The sequence below is a fragment of the Mus caroli genome, chromosome 16, assembly GCF_900094665.2.
Source record: "Mus caroli chromosome 16, CAROLI_EIJ_v1.1, whole genome shotgun sequence".
NCBI classification, from domain to species: domain Eukaryota; kingdom Metazoa; phylum Chordata; class Mammalia; order Rodentia; family Muridae; genus Mus; species Mus caroli.
In genome coordinates, this window is record NC_034585.1 from 55,195,240 (window position 1) to 55,217,114 (window position 21,875).

Below are 21,875 nucleotides of genomic sequence, written 5' to 3' on the forward strand. Positions count from 1 at the left end.
TAAAATATTAATAAGATACATAAACCAAAATTTTCTAAAACTAGTAGTTATAATTATATAACAGTTTTTCTGTATTAGATGTATTTCTTTTGAAGCCCCAGAGTGTACCTTGTTAAGGAAGTAAAGCTCTAAATTGTTTAAAGAGAACGAAAATAATGACAGAAAGAAGGGAAGAAGAAGAGGAAGAGGAAGAGGAAGAGGAAGAGAAGGAAGAGGAAGAATTTCTGAATGCTACACACCCAGCTTTTACCTGGAAATTTAAAAGTTTTGAATATTGAAAAAAATCATGCATAGTTGTTCAATTAACCAGACAATCTTAATCAAAGCATGTGCTTAAACATTTAAACATTTAGTTGTAATGTGATATTTATTTACTGAAGCTATACTATTGGAAAATCCAGTGAGGGTAATGAAAGTAGATATAACAGTTATTAAAATTACAGACTTATTTGAGTTATAAAATTCTGATGAATAATTAACAAATTATTTTGGAATTACCTTAGCATACTGTTCAATAAATACAGTATAATGATGCAAGACTAATACTTTATATAAATTGCATGTTTATTTTCTTTATTTAATACTAGTAAAATCATTCTAATGAACTGAAATTAGTGAGCTGCAGAAGCTGAAGATCTTTTAAAAATGGTATACATCTTTATAACTTTCTTAACAGCATTTACTACCTCAGTATTTCTCAGGCTGTAAATAAACGGGTTTAACAAAGGAATTATTATTGTATAAAATATGGCCAGTGGTATGTCTTTATTACTGTCATCAAATGGTCTAATATACATGAGAAGACAGGCATAGAATATTGACACAGAAAAAAAGTGGGATGCACAGGTAGAAAATGCTTTTCCTCTCCCATCCTTGGATTTCATCTTGAAAATAGTGAGAAGAATGCAGAAGTAAGAGACCAAGACAGTGGTAATGGTAAGAAATTGAATTGGCATTGAAAAAATATATATCATTAATTCATTGATAAATGGGTCTGTACAGGAGAGTCTATATAGGGGAAGAATATCACAGAAGAAATGATCAATGCGATTTGATTTACAGAAAGTTAACCTTAAGAGACACCCTACATGAAGAATGGAAATCAGGTTACTGGCTATGAATGTGCCTATACTCATCTGAATGGAGAGCTTTATGGACATCATGGTGTGGTACTGCAGTGGGTTGCATATGGCCACATAGCGGTCATAGGCCATCGCTGCAAGAAGAAAGCAGTCTGCAGTTTCAGCAAGACAGAGAAAATAGAACTGTGCCATGCATTCATAGAGAGAAATCCTTCTGTCCACAGAAAAGAAGCTCTCTAGCATCTTGGGAGTGATGGCACAGGAGCAGCAGGAGTCCATCAGAGCCAGGTTGCCCAGAAAGATGTACATGGGTGTATGGAGACGAGGCTCCATGTAGATCAAGGCCACCAGCCCAAGATTCCCCACCATGGTGACCAGATAGATGACAGAGAACAGCAGGAATAGAGGTGTCTTTAAGTCTGGGTGATCTGAGAATCCCACCAGGATGAATTGTGTGGTCCAAGAGTGATTTGTCTTCTCTATTCTCATTTTTCTGCTTAACAAAAAAAAAAAAAAAAAAACTTAGGAAATGTGATATTGCAGACAGAGCATGTCTTATTCTCTAGCTCTAGCTGCAGGAACAGGTATGGCCCTGTTTAATTTACCTTAGCTCTTCCCTGAAATATGTCATGGTATGTTTTGTAATATGAGAGAAATCCACACATAGATTGCACATATGGGTATTGTCTTGAGATGTCTGTTGAGCTAACACTTAGATACTTTACATGGATATTTGAATTGCTCTATACAAATTTATGGTCAACATATGTGATTTTTTATTCTTCAATATTGAATCTCTGTTTTGACAGTAACTGACTTTTCAAAAATATTATATTCTGTGGTCATTAAAATGTTTAAAAATAAATTGCTCTACAAATATTTAATGGTTAATCTTTAAAACTTGATAGAATTAGAATGAGTTTGAAAATTTTTTTGTCCTTATTACATTTTCCAGCTAATATTACTGTGGGTTGTTTTAAATGAAGGTTAAATTAATTTTTAAGATTGGATAAAATTGTAGCTTCCATGGTGAAACATGCCTTTAATACCAGGACTTGAGAAGCAGAGTTGGTAGGTCTCACAGTTTGAGGCCATGCTGGTTAATAGAGCAAGTTCTAGGACAGCCAAGGTTACCCAACCCACAAAAGATTGGAAAAGATTATATACTATGATCATTTTCTTTTAAAATGATTTCTTTATTGATTTTTAGCGTATTTTGATCTTACTCTACCTTGTCTGACAGATTTCCATAGAATTAATTCTAGTCTTACTCATCCATGTTTCCTAATATTTTCTGCCTGGTTGTCAGTGTTCTGGATGTGTTTTTCATCATGTGTCTTGGTAGCGAAGTATCTGCACACAGTGAACACACTGAAATGTATATGTTAAATATCTGCTGTGAACTATAAAATATTGTCACGGTGAATCAGTGTTTTCCTATATTGAGTTCAATAAAGGTTTTACATTTATATGATTATTTAAACTTTAAATTCTTTTCTTCCTAACTTATATATTAGAATTCAATGGCCACTCCAACTTATGAGATTTTAGGCCTGTACAATACTGAAATATTTAAATCCAGAAACAGCATGCATTTTTACAGTTATGATCATTTTTCTTCTAGGAATTGCTAGAACTCTCTGGCTTTAATAGAGTTTAAATGGATAATTTTTTAAAGAATAGGCTACAATAGTTTTTAAACAGTCTGGCTTTCAAAATTTCACTGTAATTATTGTTTCCTTGGTTTTTATTTTCTAGACTGAACTTAACACACTGTTTTGTTATTCACTCCTATAATATAGAAAGGTTTCTGGTGTTGTGTTACTAATGTTTTATAATTAAACTAATAAGATAAATTGCTGTTTATAATTTAAGTATCTACATTAATTTTCATATATTGTTATTAAAAAACCTTTTTAGCAATACAAAACATTGATTTGATCAACATATACTGGCAAATCAAATAGGCATGTTCATATTTAATTTGAGCCAATGTCATTTTATCTTTAAAATATTGTATTAGAACATACTATGTGAAATTCATTTCTCTATGTGAAAACTCCTTTCTAGTGCCAAACATAATTAGTAAACCAAATCTGAAAAAGATTTTTACTCTCCACCCTAGAGTTATTTTTTCAGAGTTGTTGATAGCTTACCTGTGCATTTGCTTACAAAACTGTGGTGCCTATGCCATCAGAATGGATAGAACAAGCCATTTACTGCTGCATCTGCTCTTTCAGTGTGTCTTCAGTTCAGAAACAAACCAAACATAAGTAGACAAAATGTAAAATTACACACTTATTTTAGATTTGCTTCTTCGTATATAGGAATGAATTTGAAATCCATCCACATACTATAAGTTCAATAACCATCACATTATATGACTGAACAGAGTCATGTGATCTTTACAAAGGCCTTAAGCCATTGGGGACTAATTTATGAACATCTAGGACACATGGCTCATAGGAAGTGATAATTATTATGTTATCTTCAGGGCAAAGGTTAACCAAAACAAAACAATGATTCTAAAGGGAGTTCCTTGGCATTGGCAGTAGGTATTTCTGCAGAGACTTTAATCTGAGAGGCTGGTTCCCAAAACATTGATTAAAATAAACAAACACCTTTATTAGAAGTAAGAGAAATGAGACTTTGAGGTTAAATCAATGCCCGTCAAGAAAGTTGGCTTTGACATCATCTTTATTCCTACTGTATTTGATTAATTGGGCCTCGTCCAGCTTGCTCATATGGAAAGGATAATGGGTAGAGAAACAATATGGATCATCTTGTAACAAACAAGAAAAGAAATTTGGATTTCTGGATAAGACAACAAAACCAGGTGCCATCAACTGGAATCACATGGTTTTTCTTCACTACATACAGCACACCTGACCACATCCTCTAGGTTTATTTTTGGAAATAACGTTGACATTATGTTCTTTGGTGTCATTTATTTGTTGAGAAATAAACAGAAATTTTTTTATTAGATATTTTCTTTATTTACATTTCAGATGCTATCCCGAAAGTGCCCTATACCCTTCCCCCGCCCTGCTCCCCTACCCACCCATTCCCACTTCTTGGCCCAGGCATTCCCCTGTACATGGGCATATAAAGTTTGCAATACCAATGGGCCTCTCTTCCCAGTGATGGCTGACTAGGCTATCTTCTGCTACATATGCAGCTAGAGACACAAGCTCTGGGGGTACTGGTTAGTTCATATTGTTGAGAAATAAACAGAATTTTAAGTTGCCATGTTCAAGGTTGTGTTTCTGTGTCCATCTCCAAGAGATTGGAAATAAATGGAATCCATGAACGTATTACCATTGTTAATGTAAGGAACACCATGATTACACATTTATTGTACTTCCCTCTTTCATTCTTTTCCTACTATAGATAGATATGATTTTTGTGTACAAGAAATGGTTTTAGAACCTATTTATTCTCCATGACACTATTTTTAGTCTTCACGCTCATTATCTTAATTTATTTTATTTTAAATTATTTTATTCATTTACATTCCAAATGTTGCTCCCTCCTGGTCTCCCCTCCCAGAATTCTTAACCCATCCTCCCTCCCCTTTGCCTCTGAGAGGGTGCTTCCCCCACTGGCCATCCCCCTTTCCTGGGGCATCATGTCTCTACATGATTAGGTGCATCCTCTCCCACTGAAGCCAAACAAGGCAGCCCTTGGCTGCATATGAGCCAAGGGCAACAGACCAGCCCATGTATGCTCTTTGGTTGGTGGATTAGTCCATGGGAGATCCTGGGTTAGTTGACACTGTTGGTCTTCCTATGGGGTTTGCATTTCTTTCATCTCCTTCAATCACTTCCCTAACCCTCCATAGGAACGCTCACCTCAGTACAATGGTTGTCCGTAAGTATCTACATCTGTCTGAGTCAGCTGTTGCTAGAGCGTCTCAGAGAACAGTCATGCTAGGCTCTTGTTTGCAAGCATAGCATACCACCAGTAATAGTGCCAGGGTTTAGTGCCAGCTCAATCTGTCTTAGAAGGGGGAATAAAATAAGCATGGGAAGTAGATGGAGATAGTAACCTGGGTGAGAGAGGAGAGAGTGAATGGAAAAGGGGATAGGACCAGGTAGTGTTTGTGGTTGGGGGATATAGGAGAGAAGACCAGAGGGCCTGGAGAATGACTAGAATTATGTAGCTGCAGGTCATTGGGGTGGGGAGGGGGAACCTCTAGATATTCCCAGAGACCTGTGATGTGACAGGCTCCCAGGAGTCAAAGGGGATGACTTCAGCTGACATGTCCAACAGTGGGGAGATGGAACCTGTTGAGTACACCTCTAGTACATAGACAGTGCCCAAGTGGAGGGATAGAGTCACCAGCCCACCTTCAAAATTTTGGACATGGAATTGTTCCTGTCTAAAGGAAATATGGGGACAACAAACTAGTAGAGACTGAAGGAAATGGCCAACCAGTGACTGGCCAAATTGGGATCCATCCCATGGGCAAGCAAGAAACCATGACTTTGTCTTTTATCCTTCATTCTTATTTTAAATTAGGTATTTTCTTCATTTACATTTCCAATGAAATCCCCAAAATCCCCCATACCCTCCCCTCTCCATGCCCTTACCCACCCACTCCCACTTCTTGGCCCTGGTGCTCCCCTGTACTGAGGCATATAAAATTTGCATGACCAAGGGGCCTCTTTTCCCAATGATGGTCAACTAGGCCATCTTCTGATACATATGCAGCTAGAGACATGAGCTCCGGGGGTACTGGTTAGTTCATATTGTTGTTCCACTTGTAGGGTTACAGACCCCTTTAGCTCCTTGGGTACTTTCTCTAGCTCCTCAATTGGGGGATCTGTGTTCCATCCAATGCTGACTGTGAGCATCCACTTCTGTGTTTGCTAAGCCCTGCCATAGCCTCACAAGAAACAGCTATATCTGGGTCCTTTCAGCAAAATCTTGCTAGTGTATGCAATGGTGTCAGCGTTTGGAGGCTGATTATGGGATAGATCCCCGGGTATGGGAGTCTCTAGATGGTCCATCCTTTCGTCTCAGCTCCGAACTTTGTTTCTGTAATTCCTTCCATGGGTGTTTTGTTCCAAATTCTAAGAAGGGGCAAAGTGTCCACACTTTGGTCTTCGTTCTTCTTGAGTTTCATGTGCTTTGCAAATTGTATCTTGTTTCTTGGGTATTCTAAGTTTCTAGGCTAATATCCATTTATCAGTGAGTACATATCATGTAAGTTTTTTTGTGATTGGGTTACCTCACTCAGGATGATGCCCTCCAGGTCCATCCATTTGCCTAGGAATTTCATAAATTCATTCTTTTTAATAGCTGAGTAGTACTCCATTGAGTATATGTACCACATTTTCTGTATCCATTCCTCTGTTGAGGGCCATCTGGGTTCTTTCCAGCTTCTGGCTATTATAAATAAGGCTGCTAAGAACATAGTGGAGCATGTGTCCTCCTTACCAGTTGGAACATCTTCTGGATATATGCCCAGGAGAGGTATTGCNGGATCCTCCNGTAGTACNATNTCCAATTTTCTGAGGAACCNNCAGACTGATTTCCAGAGTGGTTGTACAAGCTTGCAATCCCACCAACAATGGAGGAGTGTTCCTCTTTCTCCACATCCTCGCCAGCATCTGCTGTCACCTGAATTTTTGATCTTAACTATTCTGACTGGTGTGAGGTGGAATCTCAGGGTTGTTTTGATTTGCATTTCCTTGATGATTAAGGATGCTGAGCATTTTTTCAGGGGCTTCTCAGCCATTTGGTATTGCTCAGATGATAATTCTTTGTTTAGCTCTGAGCCCCATTTTTTAATGGGGTTATTTGATTTTCTGGAGTCCACCTTCTTGAGTTCTTTATATATGTTGGATATTAGTCCCCTATCTGATTTAGGATAGGTAAAGATCCTTCCCCAATCAGTTGTTGGCCTTTTTGTCTTATTGAAGGTGTGTTTTGCTTTACAGAAGCTTTGCAATTTTATGAGGTCACATTTGTTGATTCTCGATCTTACAGCACAAGCCATTGCAGTTCTATTCAGGAATTTTCCCCCTGTGCCCATATCTTTTAGGCTTTTCCCCATTTTCTCCTCTATAAGTTTCACTGTCTCTGGTTTTATGTGGAGTTCCTTGATTCACTTAGATTTGACCTTAGTACAAGGAGATAGGAATGGATCAATTCGAATTCTTCTACATGATAACCACCAGTTGTGCCAGCACCGTTTGTTGAAAATGTTGTCTCTTTTTTTTCCACTGGATGATTTTAGCTCCCTTGTCAAAGTTCAAGTGACCGTAGGTGTGTGGGTTCATTTCTGGGTCCTTAATTCTATTCCATAGGTGTACTTGTCTTTCGCTATACCAGTATTATGGAACATTCTATGGAATCTTCTTCACCTGAGATTCTCTCTTCCATCTCTTGTATTCTGTTGCTGATATTCACATCTATGTTTCCAGATTTCTTTCCTAGGGTTTCTATCTCCAGTGTTGCCTCACTTTGGGTTTTCTTTATTGTGTCTACTTCTTTTTTTTTAGGTCTTGTATGGTTTTGTTCGATTCCATCACCTGTTTAGTTGTGTTTTCCTGATTTTCTTAAGGACTTCTACCTGTTTGGTTGAGCTTTCCTGTTTTTCTTTAAGGACTTGTAACTCTTTAACCGAGTTCTCCTGTATTTCTTAAAGTGAGTTATTAAAGTCCTTCTTGATGTCCTCTACCATCATCATGAGATATGCTTTTAAATCTGGGTCTAGCTTTTCACGTGTGTTGGGGTGCCCAGGATTGGCTGAGGTGGGAATGCTGGGTTCTGTTGATGGTGAGTGGTCTTGCTTTCTGTTAGTAAGATTCATACGTTTGTCTTTTGCCATCTGGTAATCTCTGGAGTTAGTTGTTATAGTTGTCTCTGGTTAGAGCTTGTTCCTTCCGTGATTCTGTTAGCCTCTATCAACAGACCTGGGCGACTAGCTCTCTCCTGAGTTTCAGTGGTCAGATCACTCTCTGCAGGCAAGCTTTCCTCTTGCAGGGAAGGTGCATAGATAACTGGCCTTCGGACCTGCCTACTGGCAGAAGATGAAGGCCTGAAACAGGGCCTGTCCCAGAAGTTGTGTAGCTTCTGTAGTTAGCACTCTCACCTACACAGAATAGTCTCTAAGAGATCCTGAACCAGAGATGGCTCCCCTAGGTGTTCTGGCAAGCCCCTCCTGGGTGGGGCAGACACTTCTCTGGCAGGGAAGGTGCCTGGATGTCTGGAGTCCAAAACAGGGTCTGCCCCAGTCACTTCTGTCTGGCCCAGAAGCTGTTGTCTTCTGTAGTCCTCACTCTCACCTGGGCAGACTAGTCTCAGAGGGATCCGGGAACCAAGATGGCTCCCCCAGTTGCTCTAGCCTTATCCTTCATTCTTAAGTATCCATCAACAGGGGTATATACACTGTTTCTCTTTCTTCTATTAGACTTCAAATGAGAATATTTGATCTTAAATGACATCTACATACTTTTAATCTTCATATTAAGTCTTTATGTATATTAATAATTTTCTAATTCAAAGTGATTAAAGTCTTCATGATATAAAGATATTTTATTGGATATTTTATATATTTAAATTTCAAATGTTATCCTCTTTTTCAGTTCCCCTCTGGAACCCCCCTATCCCACTCCCCTCCCCCTGCTTCTATGAGAGTGCTCCCCCTCCCACCCATCCACTCCCTCTTCATCGCCCTGGCATTCTTCTGCATTGGGCATCAAGCCTTTACAGGACCAAGAGCTTCTCCTATTGATGCCAGACAATGCAATCTTCTGCTACATATGTGGCTGAAGCCATGGGTCCCTTCATGTGTACTACTTGGTTTGTAGTTTAGTGCCTGGGAGCTCTGGGGGGTTCTGTTGGTTGATATTGTTTTTCTTCCTATGTCATCCCAAACCCCTTCAGCTCCTTCAGTCCTTTCTCCAATTCCTCCATTGGGTTCCTATGCTCACTGCAACTATTGGCTTTGAGAATCTGCCTCAGTATTTGTTAGACTCTGGCAGAGGTGCTCAGGAAACAGCTATAACAGGCTTCTGTCAGCAAGCATTTCTTGTCATCCACATTAGTGTCTAGGTTTGGTGTCTGTGTATGGGATGGATCCCCAGGTGTGTCCTACAGTCTCTCATTCATACTTTGTCCCTGTATTTCCTTTAGACAGTAGCCATTTTGGGTTAAAAATTTGGAGATGAATGGGTGGTCCCATCTCCCAAATGGGGGCATTGCCTAACCTCTTGATATGGTCTCTACAGTTTCTCACTCCCCTTTGTTGGGAATTTCAGCTACTGTCATCCCTGTTGGGTTCGGTTCTGGGAGCCTCTTGCTTTCCTGGCATCTGGAACTTGCTGGTGGCTACCCCCAGTTCACCATCCCCTATTGCTACACACCACTGTTCAAATTCTTGACCCTCTGTATATCGTCCCTGTCTCCTTCCATACCTGGTCCTGCCTCCCCCTTTTCTCCCTTCTCCTCTCTTCCCCCCAAGTCCCTCTTGCTCTCTACCCCATGTGAATATTTTGTTCCCTCTTCTAAGAAGGACTGAAGCATCCACATTTTGGTCTTTCTTCTTCTTGAGCTTCATATGGTCTTAGATTGTATATTTATCCAGTTATTTTTCCTGGACAAGCCACATTTCATCTTATACTAATTTTCTTTTTTACTTTTCACGTGATAATCCTATCATAATTTCAGATACTTTAGGAATTTGATGACTATTTTTTATTTTTTATTAAATATATTTATTCACTTTATATCCCAACTTCAGCCCTAATCCTAGAACCCCCTCACATGGATCCTTCCTGCATTCCTCCCTCCCCTTCTCCTTTGAGGGTGGTATCACCCCTTTAATAACCCTCTACCTTTGCACATCAAGTCTCTGCAGGATTAGGCACATCCTTTCCTACTGAGGCCAGACAAAGTGGGCCATTTTGGGGAAATAGATTCACAGGAATTCAGAAAACAGATTCAGGGACAGCCTCTGTTCTTGTTGTGGCACTAGCATGAGTGCTATTTAAGTTTATTGACAAATAGAAATATCCACTATGATGAGTGAGGTACGACAGGCACAGAAACATGAGTTCTGTATGATCTCAGGTCTGGAATCTAATGAAGCAGATGACATTAGAGAGTAAATTCCTTGTTACCCAAGCCTGGGACAGTATATGTGAGACAGTGGAAGGTGAATTGTGTAGTGAGCTACAGAGCAGTAAGGAGATCATTCAGGAAGGTAAACACAGCTTGTAGTCACATCTTGTAGTGATCCAAATCTGAAATAAAGGATTTTATAGGTTTTTACAACACAGAAGTGATAAAAAAAATTTACAAGGTAAATGTGTATAGCCTGACAAACCTTGAATAATGTACACTTGTATTGAACTATAAAATGGCATCTAATATGTAGTATTTAGTGAATGGGTATAATGTGTGTGAATGAATCCACATGCAGAAGTTGTGGAGACACTTGCCTTATTCCTGTCAAAGAAAGTCTCTTCCTAAATCTGGCCAGAAACCCCTAGCAATTCTAATGTCTCCACCTCCTTACCTCCTTGGTGCTAGAACTACAGGCATGGCTGCACCAATCTTTTTACTTGGTTACTAAGGTGCAAATTCAGGTCCTGGATGTGGCCTGGCAATTTCCACTGAACTTTTATTTCATCAAGTTTTTTTCGTTCCATTTTTTGTTTTAATCTTCAAAATTTCCAACTTTTAATATGGTGTATTGTCCCTCTAAGTCTTGATGTTGCCCTGCCTTTTCATATTTCATGTGACTGTCACATCTTCTGAAATGCATCACTACCAATTTTTGCATGATTTTTTAAAAACAATGCACACTTGTTTTATTTTGGCAAAGCATACACACAAATACTATCAGATGTATCACTATAACCATTTCAAATACAGAATTCAATGGTCATAAGTACATTCACAGTTACTGTCCTTGTGTAGACACCACAACCATTTACTTCGAGAAGCTTTTAAAAATCTTTCCCAACATAAATTGTATGTCCATTAAATCCTAATTCTCCATTCTGTCATATTCCCAAGCAGCTATCATTATACATTCTATTGATGAATCTGACTACTCAAGAGTCCATTATAAATGAAATTATACTATGTTTGTTTGTTTTTAAACCCAACATAAGTCACCATACTTCAGAGCTCATCTATGTTTGAGTTGAACTATATATCCCTGGCTAGTCTGGAAGTGTTTACAGAGAGGATGAGCCTCAAACCCTCAGAGATCCTCCCACTTCTTTTGAGTGATGGGATTAAAAGTGTATGATACTACACCCTTAATTTTTTTCTATTCAAAGTGCAGAATAAAATTCCATTTAATGGACAGACTACATTCTTTTATACATTCATTTAATACTGGACATTTAGGTCTAAATTGACTTCTTTGAATAGTACCATTATGAAGAGGGGTACACAAACAACTTGTCCTAATTAGGATTACTATTGTGAGGAAACCCTGACAAAAAGCATGTTGCATAGAAAGGGCCTATTTGTTTTCTACTTCCACATAGTAGTTTATCACTGAAGGAAGTCGGGGCATAAACCTGGAGGAAGGAGTTGATGCAGAGGCCATGGAGGAGTGCAGCTTACAGGATTGTTTCCTCTGATATGCTCATCCTTTTTTTCTTATAGAATCCAGTCTAGGAATGTTGCCACCCACTATGGACTGGGCTCTTGTCCATTAATCATGAATTAAGAAAATGTCCTATATATTTGCCTACAGTCTGGTCTTAACGGGTTATTCTCTTTCTGTTGTCTTGTTTTTTTTTTTTTTTTTTCATTTTTTATTTAGTCTTTGTGAATTTCACATTATGCATCACTATCCCACTCATCTCCCCATCCTTTCAAATCCATCTTTGCCCCTTGCAACCTTTCCCACAAAAGGAAAATAAACTTTTCTGTGTAAGCTGTGGTGGTGTGCCATACAGAATTCCCTTTTCCCAAACAGCATTACTTGCAAATGATCATTGCAATGAGTCATTGGTTTGGTTTGAGGTATCTGGCTATTATTAAACCATCAATACCGGATTCTCATGAGGATGTCTCTCATACCCTGTTGTTTCCATATGTCATGGAGATTCTCTGCCTTTGGATCTGTAATACTGGCACCTTCATGCACTCCAACAATCCATAAAAGGGTGGGTGTTGGACTGGGTCAACTCAATTCTAAATGAAAACTGAGTTGGTCAACTCAGCAGATCTCCTACACCCTCACCACTACAGCCAGCTCTCTGCTTTGCACAGGCACAGGGTGGGGCCAGCTCTCCCTTGTCTCTCACCACAGCTTTGCTGTAGGGCCTATATGTAGTGTGGGACACTGATTTCCCTGGCTAGCTCACCTGAGTATCACAGCTGGGGAGGGGTGGGTCCCACTCTCCTCCACTCACCCCTTTGGGGCCAGCAAACAAGGGTCTAGGCTAGCTCAGCACAGTGTTTGGACATGAACATAGCCTCAGATGGCAGCCCAGAACAGTAACATCTGCATGGCCTTTGGTGACAACATGGAACTCAGACGACAACACAGACACTGGGTGTGATGGCACCACAGACCCAAACATGGCCTCTGGTAGCAGCATAGGCCTGGATGTTACCATGACCTCAGATTCAGGCTACTCCAGTCAGGTTGGACCTGAGCATCAGTGCAACCTCTGCTCATCAACTTGCTCTCAGGCAGCAGCTCAGACCACTGACATCTAGATGGCCTTTGGTGGCAACATGGGCCACAGGGTACAGTACAGACCCTGGTAAGATGATTACCCAGACATGGCTCTTGTTGGAACACCAGGCCTGGACATCACTGTGGCTTCAGGTGGTTGGTTGTTCAGGCTCCTTGTATCCAACTGCTGCTTCTCCTTTCTACCTTTCTCCAAGTACACAAACCTCCCAGGCTTCACTTTCTCCTGCATCTCTCCAGCATGTACTCTGTCCTTCCCATCTCTCCCTCAACATATTCACTCATCTTAATGGTGCCTGCCACAGGGGCAGGGCAGGAGTTTGGATATCATTATTCTGCCACCCCAGGGCCTCATGGTGGTCATTTTTAACAAGCAGTCTTTTCTCTGCAGAAGTCCTCACTTACACTCAGAAAGGAGAAAATAGATACCAGTAACAACATAGAACAAAGACATGTATTCAAATATGCCTAAGAAGTAGTTGAAAACAGAAACTGTACACTCAGAAAGGATGAAAATAGAAAGAACATAGATAAGAGAGGATAACAATAAAGTTAAAAATGAATAATATGACACAAATATAAAAAGGGGGGATAAAGAAAGGTAAGGATAGGAAAGATTATAGGATGAAGATATCAAAGTAACAACAAGGGAAAGCTAAAAATAAATACACAATAAAATTAAAAAAATTAAAAACAGTGACCAATACCTTCTTCTTTATAAAGATATGGAGTAGGAGATACTTTGATATTTCACCTCAAGATCCTAGTTCTACAATAAGGATGAACTTGTATTTTCAAATATGAGCCTGGTAATGCAGTGAGGATAGAAGTAACCTCAAATCTATGCCTGCCAGCGAAGACAAGAAGAACCTCTTTGATAACCCCTCATACCAGTGACAGCTGGCCTGCACACACTTGTTGGGATGCCTTCTTACCCAACATCTCTGGGGCTCTGTGATGGGTTTTAAAAGCATTCTTCATTGATGATGCAGGTCACAGGAACTGAATGGTCCAGGTTGCCTAGCCATCCTGGTCTCTATCTTAGGTCCCTCTACTTACCCCATATAGTTGAGTTCATTAATCTCAAAGTTGAGCCATCCTTCCCAAATAGAAACATCCTCCACTTTCCTCTCTATCAGAATCCCATTTCCTACTGCATAGACCTGTGATCATATTATGCATCCAAGTTTCCATTGGATTCCTGACTTAACAATGATTCTGTGTCTGGTCCCATGGGTTGATATTAAGAAGCATTAGACCACTGAAATTTGTCAGTAAAAATCCACTATAGCACCAGTGAGCAAGTTAGCAAGTTAGAAAATTCCGTCTTCAATGCCTTCTTGCTGCAGAATAAAATTGCCTGTCTCCCATATATTATTTTATAGGCTGCAGTTTGTTTCTGAGACTTTCCTTTCCCCTTTGCTTAAGACCCACCTGAGGGTAAATGGTTGAATGAGGGAGTGGAGGTGCCCTTCTTAGTATGGTCTTTGATACCAATGTTAGAATCTTCATTTCTGTTACAATTCTGTCTGATGTTTGTATTTGTTCTAATATGACTTTCTCCAAAAATCCATTTTTCTCAGTCCCTGCAGTATCACACATGATTTCCCCCACCTCCACAGACATGCCAGACTGTGCTGAGTGTGTCTCACACGGCATTTTCATTCTCTCAGGCAGTTTTCTTTCTTACTGACTTGATATTAAAATATTTCCTTATTTATAATCCTTCTCCCTCTGTAGAATAAATCATGTAGAATAAGTCTCTTTAAATTTCTTTTAAATCTTTTTGTTTTACAAATAAATTGTATGGGAAGGAGATAGATAACTTTTCATTTCTCAAACCAAGCATACCTTATTTTAGTCAAACAAGCTAAGCGATTAACAGCAGAAATAAGTAATGTTAGTGCAAAACCCCCTTGAGGGAATAAACAGATATAAATTCTGTGATATTCTTCTCCATAATATAACTCCAATTATAGAAAAAATGTGACAGAGGACAAAATTAGAATGGTATAAAATATGAGAGCAGAATTTTCAAGTGTGGTCATGATAGTCTAAGACTGTCACATTTTATAGGAAAGTAAACAGAGTTGACAGCTAAAGACAAGTTGACATCCTAAACTGGATTATGGGGAAAATAAGACATTAATAAAATAAGTATAAAATCAAAAGCAAAGCCAGGCATGGTGGCTCACACCTTTAATCCCAGCACTTGGGAGGCAGAGGCAGGCGGATTTCTGAGTTTGAAGCCAGCCTGGTCTACAAAGTGAGTTCCAGAACAGCCAGAGCTACACAGAGAATCCTTGTATCAAAAACCAAACCAAACCAACCAATCAACCAACCAACCAAACAAACAAACAAAAAAATCAAAAGCAAATACTACAGCTGTATAAATTACTATTGTATTGTATTAATGTAAATATCTTATTAATAAGAATGCTATGATAGCATACTCACTTTAGGGAACTTTGGTGAAGTGTACACCAAACTCTACACTATTAATTTGTTTCCTTCACAGCCTAATGTCATTAATAATAATGAAGTTAAAATGAATGAAGGAAAGTCTAGGCATCCTCAACCTACACAAAGGATGAAAAGCAACTGAAGAGTGATGAGAATGTGAGAAATAGATTTATAGGGAAGAGCCCAGCAATTAGTTATCTAGTACCAGATGGTCAGCTCTGAAAATTTATGTGCAAGTAACATGGTATGGACTGAGCAATTTGTACTTAGATGTGTGTGTGTGTGTGTGTGTGTGTGTGTGTGAGCGTAGTGGTAGTAGTAGTAGTAGTAGTAGTAGTAGTAGTAGTAGTAGTAGTAACAATTAATGGAAAAGGAGCCACAAATATAAAAAGAACAAGGAATGGTTTTATGAGAGAGCTTGGAAGGAAGAAAGGGAAGGGGAGAACATAATTATATAAAGATCTCAAAAAAGAAAAAGAAATGATGAAATATAAAATGGTCAAAAGAAAAACACAGAAGATCTACATAGAAATACAACAGAAGGGGGAGTGGAAGATGAATGAGCCCTTTGGTTTCCTAGATGTACTAATGATAGGTTGACTGGCCAGATAGGCTGCACAAACCTGGAGGTGAAAAGAGAACTCTAGATAAGTGGGACAAGTGCACTACAAAATATAATGCAGAAAAATCAGGCAGCAGTGAAATCATATTCCTCAAGAGGAGTAATTTAAAGTGAGTAAGATTGTATTATAAATAATATGCAATACTATAGTTGGTTTATTTAAGATTGAGTTGTTATGACAGAAATCAGGCAAACCTGGTTCAGTAATAGAAGTCATTGTTAATATATTTACAAGGCTTTTTGACTTGATCAAAGAGGAAAGCTAATTATATGCCCAATAACACAACATACATAGTTATAATATGATAGCAATTTATACTTCTTAAAAATAAAAGCATCTATACAGATTCCCCCAGATACATTCCTGGGAAGACTATCAAGAGGAAACCAGGTAAGGGCTTGGCCTGATGGCTTAGTGGCTAAAAGTCCGTGTGGTTCTTCTACAGTATCTCACTTTGGTTCCAGAATCCTTGCCAGATGGCTCACAGTTGCTTCTGATTCTATCTCCAGAGGATTGTTGCCCTCTTCTATGGCATCTGAAAACTGAGCAATCCCAAACATGAGATATACATTCATGAGACATACATACATACATACATGAGACATATATACATGAGACATACATACATACATACATACATACATACATGAGACATAAGTACGAGACATACATACATGAGGCATACATTATATGTATAATTAAAATAAAACACTTGAAAAAACAAAGCTTAAGCCATAATAGTTTGATATGTGACTATATAAGGAAAAAGGAATGAATGAAAAATATTACTACACAGTGACATGGAAAATTTTCAGTGTTATTTTGCCAATTTTAAAAGTTGATATATAAGTTCCTTACACACAAGATCATTTGAGTAAAACGTAGGACTGGAATGTGTATGCTTTTGTGTATCATTTATTGATTTTTCATTTCAACCAATAAATAAGGAAATAAAGTACAGAAACTGACATGGCTTCCTTTGAAAATTACCTAATTTTATTCTGAGGGCAGTAATTGTATATAGTATTGCGTAATTGTATATAGTATTGTATATAGATTCTCCATACACAAAACCATGAAATGTGTCAGAATATACTGGAAGTGTATCAGAAAGACTGTGGACCAAATTAAAAATTTCTAGCTTGAGTGTCTACTACTGTAATATGAGCTGAAAAAATGAATTTAAAACCTGTACATTTATATAATGATTTGTAAAAATTAATACTTGTTATATTAAAAATATACTCTGAAGACAAGGAATTAGACTTATATTTCAAGTTTCCCCTTTTACCATATTTGCTTTCTAAAAAGGAGGAAGGAAGAATTTCTGAAACAAAGGAAGTCAGTTAGTGCTTGGCAATTACAGGTTTTGTACATTCTGGAAAAATACACATTTCTCCCAGTAGGTAAATAATATTAACCAAAGAAGAATCATACCCATTAAGCTGTTTCTTTGTGGGATTATAACAGTTTATTGAATTTGAAATTACAGTATTAAAGGGATCTCATGAGAACAATAAAAGTAGATATAGTACTTAAATTTTATCTATCTATATAGTGCTGATTGATAGTTGAGAAATTATTTTGAAATTGGATGTGTATGCATATTTAACAAACATATCAAATTATTTAAAGACTAATACTTTATATAAATTACATTTTCATTTCTTATGTTTAATATTAATAAAATCGTTTTAATGAGCTGAAATTAGTGTGCTATAGAAGCTGAAGCATTTTTAAAGATACTATGAGTTTTCATAACTTTCTTAACAGCATTTACTACCTCCTTATTTCTCAGGCTGTAAATAAAAGGGTTTAACAAAGGAATTATTACTGTATAAAATACAGCCACTGGTATGTCTTTATTACCTTCGTCAAATGGTCTAATATACATGAGAAGACAAATGTAGAATATTGACACAGAAAAAAAGTGGGATGCACAGGTAGAAAATGCTTTTCCTCTGCCATCCTTGGATTTCATCTTGAAAATAGTGAGAAGAATGCAGCAGTAAGAGACCAAGACAGTGGTAATGGTAAAGACTTGAATTGGCATTGAAAAAATATATATCATTAATTCATTGATAAATGGGTCTGTACAGGAGAGTCTATATAAGGGAAGAATATCACAGAAGAAATGATCAATTCTGTTAGATTTACAGAAAGTTAACCTTAAGAGACACCCTACATGAATCAAGGAATGCAGGTTACTGGCTATGAATGTGCCTATACTCATCTGAATGGAGAGCTTTATGGACATCATGATGTGGTACTGCAGTGGGTTGCATATGGCCACATATCGGTCGAAGGCCATTGCTGCAAGAAGAAAGCAGTCTGCAGTTTCAGCAAGACAGAGAAAATAGAACTGTGCCATGCACTCATAGAGAGAAATCCTTTTGTCCACAGAAAAGAAGTTCTCTAGCATCTTGGGGGTGATGGCACAGGAGCAGCAGGAGTCCATCAGAGCCAGGTTGCCCAGAAAGATGTACATGGGTGTGTGGAGACTAGGTGCCATGTAGATCAAGGCCACCAGCCCAAGATTTCCCACCATGGTGACCAGATAGATGGCAGAGAACAATAAGAACAGAAGTGTCTTCAAGTCTGGGTGATCCGAGAATCCCACCAGAATGAATTGTGTGGTCAAAGAGTTATTTGTCTTCTCCATTCTGATTTCTCTGCTGAGACAAAAATTTGTTAGGTAATTTGATATTTCAGGGAGTACATGTCATATTTTCCCTCTCTAGTTACAATGCACAGGTGAGGTTCTGTTTTAATCACTTTAGCTGTCTCTTGAAGTATGTCATAGTACATTATGTAATATGAGAAGAAACCGCACTCAGGTTCTGCACTGCATATTGTCTTGAGATGTTTGTTGAGCTAACTCTTAGATGCTTCACATAGATTTTTATAGTTCTATATATATTTATGGTCAACATATATGATTTCCTATTTTTCCATATTGAATCTCTACTATGATAGTAACTTACTTTCCAAAATTATTATTACCTATGGTCAATAAAACATTTAATAATAAATTGCCCTGTAAATATTCTAATGGCTGATTTATAATAACCTCATAAAATTAGAATGACTTTGAAAAATTTTGTCTTACATTTTCCAGCTAATATTACTGTGGGATATTTTAAGTTAATGTTAATTTAATTTCTAAAATTGGATTAAATTGTAGCTGGCATAGTGGCACACACCTTTAATACCAGGGCCTGAGAAGCAGGTGGATCTCACAGATTGAGGCCATCCTGGTCTACAGAGAAAGTTTCAGGACAGCCAGGGCTACTCCTATCCCCATATATAATTATATTATATGAACATTTTCTCTTAAATTCAGTTCCTTATTGATTTTAACATATTTTGGATCCTACTCAACCTTGTCTGACATATTTTCATAGAATTTTTTATACTCTTAATCATCCCTGTGTCCTAATATTTTCTGTCTGGTTGTCAGTGTTCTTGATGTGTTCTTTATTATGTGTCTTAGTCACAAAGTATCTGCACACAGAGTACACACTAAAATGTATATGTTAAATATCTGCTGTGTACTTTACAATATTTTCATAGTGAAGCAATGTTTTCCTATATCGAGTTCACTAAAGGTTTTTACAATTATATGATTGCTTAAACTTTAAATTCTTTTCTTCCTAACTTATATGTTAGAATTCAATAGCTACCCTAACTTATGAGATTTTAGTTTGGCCAATAAAGCACTGAAATCTTTAAATCCAGAAACACATTTATTTTTACGCTTATAGTAATTTTTTTTCTTCCAGGAATTGCTAAAACTCTCTGACGTTAATAGAGTTTAAATGTATAGTTTTTTTTTACCCCCCCCCCTAAATGTATAGTTTTTAAAGAACTGTCTACAATAGTTTTTAAACAGCCTTACTTTAAAACCACACTGCAGTTACTTTTTCCTGGGTTTTTATTGTGTGGACTGAACTTAGCACTCTTTTGTTATTCACTCCCACAGCATAGAAAGGTTTCTTGCATTATGTCCTTGTGTCTTATAATTAAACCAATAAAATTAGTTGCTGTTTATAATAATTTAAATATCTACAATGTCTTTCAAATTATGTTATTTTGAAAAACACTTTTCAGCACTACAAAATATTGCTTTTATCAACATATGCTGGCAAATCAAATACACATTCTCATATTTAACTCAAGCCAATGAATGTTATTTTATTTTTAAAAAATGCTGTATTAGGACATACTAGGTGAAACTCAGTTTACTGTGTGAAAACTCCTCTCTAGTGCCAAACATAATTATTAAACCAAATCTGAAAAATAATTTGACTATCTGCCCTTAAATCATTTTAAGAGTTGTTGCTAGCTTACCTGTGTGTTTGTTCACAAACCTTTGGTGCTTTTGCTCTCAGAAAGAACACTTACTGCTTCATTTTATCTTTCAGTATATCTCCAATTTTGAGACAAACCAAAAATAAGCAGATACAATGGAAAAATAAGAGCTTAAGTATTTTAGATTTGCTTCTTCATATGTAGGAATGAACTCAAAGTCTTTCCACATACTGTGAGTTCACTAACCTTATATGAACGAATAGAATCACATGATCTTTACAGCAGCCTTAAACCATTGGGGAATAATTTATGAACATCTAGGACACATGGCTCAGTGGCCAGTCATAATTATTATATTATCTTCAGGGTAAAAGTTAAAAAAGTAAAATAAAACCAAACATCGATTCTAAAGGGAGTTCCTTGGCATTGGCAGTAGGTATTTCTGCAGAGACTTTAATCTGAGATGCCAGTTCCCAAAACATGATTAAAATAAACAAACACCTTTATTAGAAGTAAGAGAAATGAGACTTTGAGGTTAAATCAATGCCTATCAAGAATGTTGGCTTTGACATCATCTTAATTGCTACTGTATTTGATTAACTGCCTCATGCAGCTTGCTCACATGGAAAGGATAATGGGTAGAGAAACAATATGGATTATTTGGTAACAAACAACTTTGAAAACAAGTTTGGATTTCTGGATAAGACAACAAAACCTGGCACAAACATCTGAAATCACATTGTTTTTTCACTACATACAGTGTGCCTGATCACATCCTCTAGATTCATTTTTGGAAATAACTCTGACATTATATCCTTTGGGGTCATTTATGTGTTGAGAAATAAACAGAATTTTAAGTTGCCATGTTCAAGGCTGTGTTTCTGTGTCCATCTCCAAGAGATTGGAAATAAATGGCATCCATGAAAGTATTACTATGGTTAATGTAAGCAATGCCATGATTACAATTTTATTGTACTTCCCTCTTTCATCCTTTCCCTACCATAGATAGATATGATTTTTGTGTACAAGAAATGGTTTTATACCCTATTTATTCTTCATGACACTACTTTTAGTTTTCACACTCATTATCTTGGTTTTACACATTATTTTATTCATTTACATTCCAAATGTTGCTCCCTCCTGGTATCCCCTCCCAGAATTCTTAACCCATCCTCCCTCCCCTTTGCCTCTGAGAGGGTGCTTCCCCCACTGGCCATCCACCTTTCTTGGGGCATTATGTCTCTACAGGATTAGGCGCATCCTCTCCCACTGAGGCCAGACAAGGCAGTCCTTTGCTGCATATGAGCCAAGGGCCACAGACCAACACATGCATGCTCTTTGGTTGGTGACTTAGTCTCTGCGAGCTCCCAGGGCCTGGGTTAGTTGATGCTATTGGTCATCCTGTGGTATTGGCATCCCTCTGAGGTCCTTCAATCCTTTCCCTTTCTCTTCCCTATGGGTCTTTGATCTCAGTCCGATGGTTGCCTGCAAGTATCTGCATCTGTTGCAGTCAGCTGTTGATAGAGCCTCTCAGAGAACAGCCAAGCTAAACTCCTGTCTGTAAGCATAGCATAGCATAGCATAGCATAGCATAGCATAGCATAGCATAGCATAGCATAGCATAGCATAGCATAGCATAGCATAGCATAGCATAACATAGCATAGCATCAGTAATAGTGGCAGGGTTTGGTGACTGCTCAAATCCGTCTTAGAAAGGGG

The 21,875-nt window shown here is 37.8% G+C and overlaps 2 protein-coding genes across 2 annotated transcripts; both read right to left on the reverse strand.

Moving 5' to 3' along the window:
* Nucleotides 1-611: 611 nt before the first annotated feature.
* LOC110311835 (olfactory receptor Olfr180-like) lies at nucleotides 612-1,571 on the reverse strand. The gene has a single exon (XM_021185391.1). The coding sequence runs from the start codon at nucleotides 1,569-1,571 to the stop codon at nucleotides 612-614; it is 960 nt and encodes a 319-aa protein (XP_021041050.1).
* A 15,982-nt stretch (nucleotides 1,572-17,553) lies between these two features.
* Nucleotides 17,554-20,373, reverse strand: LOC110311829 (olfactory receptor Olfr180). The gene is made up of 2 exons (XM_021185386.1): nucleotides 20,196-20,373; nucleotides 17,554-18,517 (listed from the first exon to the last, which is right to left on the reverse strand). Exon 2 carries the CDS (start codon nucleotides 18,505-18,507, stop codon nucleotides 17,554-17,556), a length of 954 nt encoding a protein of 317 aa, XP_021041045.1. The 5' UTR covers nucleotides 18,508-18,517; nucleotides 20,196-20,373.
* Nucleotides 20,374-21,875: the final 1,502 nt, after the last annotated feature.

What these genes read in the sequence shown, in the direction of transcription:
- LOC110311835 (XM_021185391.1), bottom strand. Translation starts at nt 1,571, where the DNA reads ATGAGAATAGAGAAGACAAATCACTCTTGGACCACACAATTCATCCTG.
- LOC110311829 (XM_021185386.1), bottom strand. Translation starts at nt 18,507, where the DNA reads ATGGAGAAGACAAATAACTCTTTGACCACACAATTCATTCTGGTGGGA.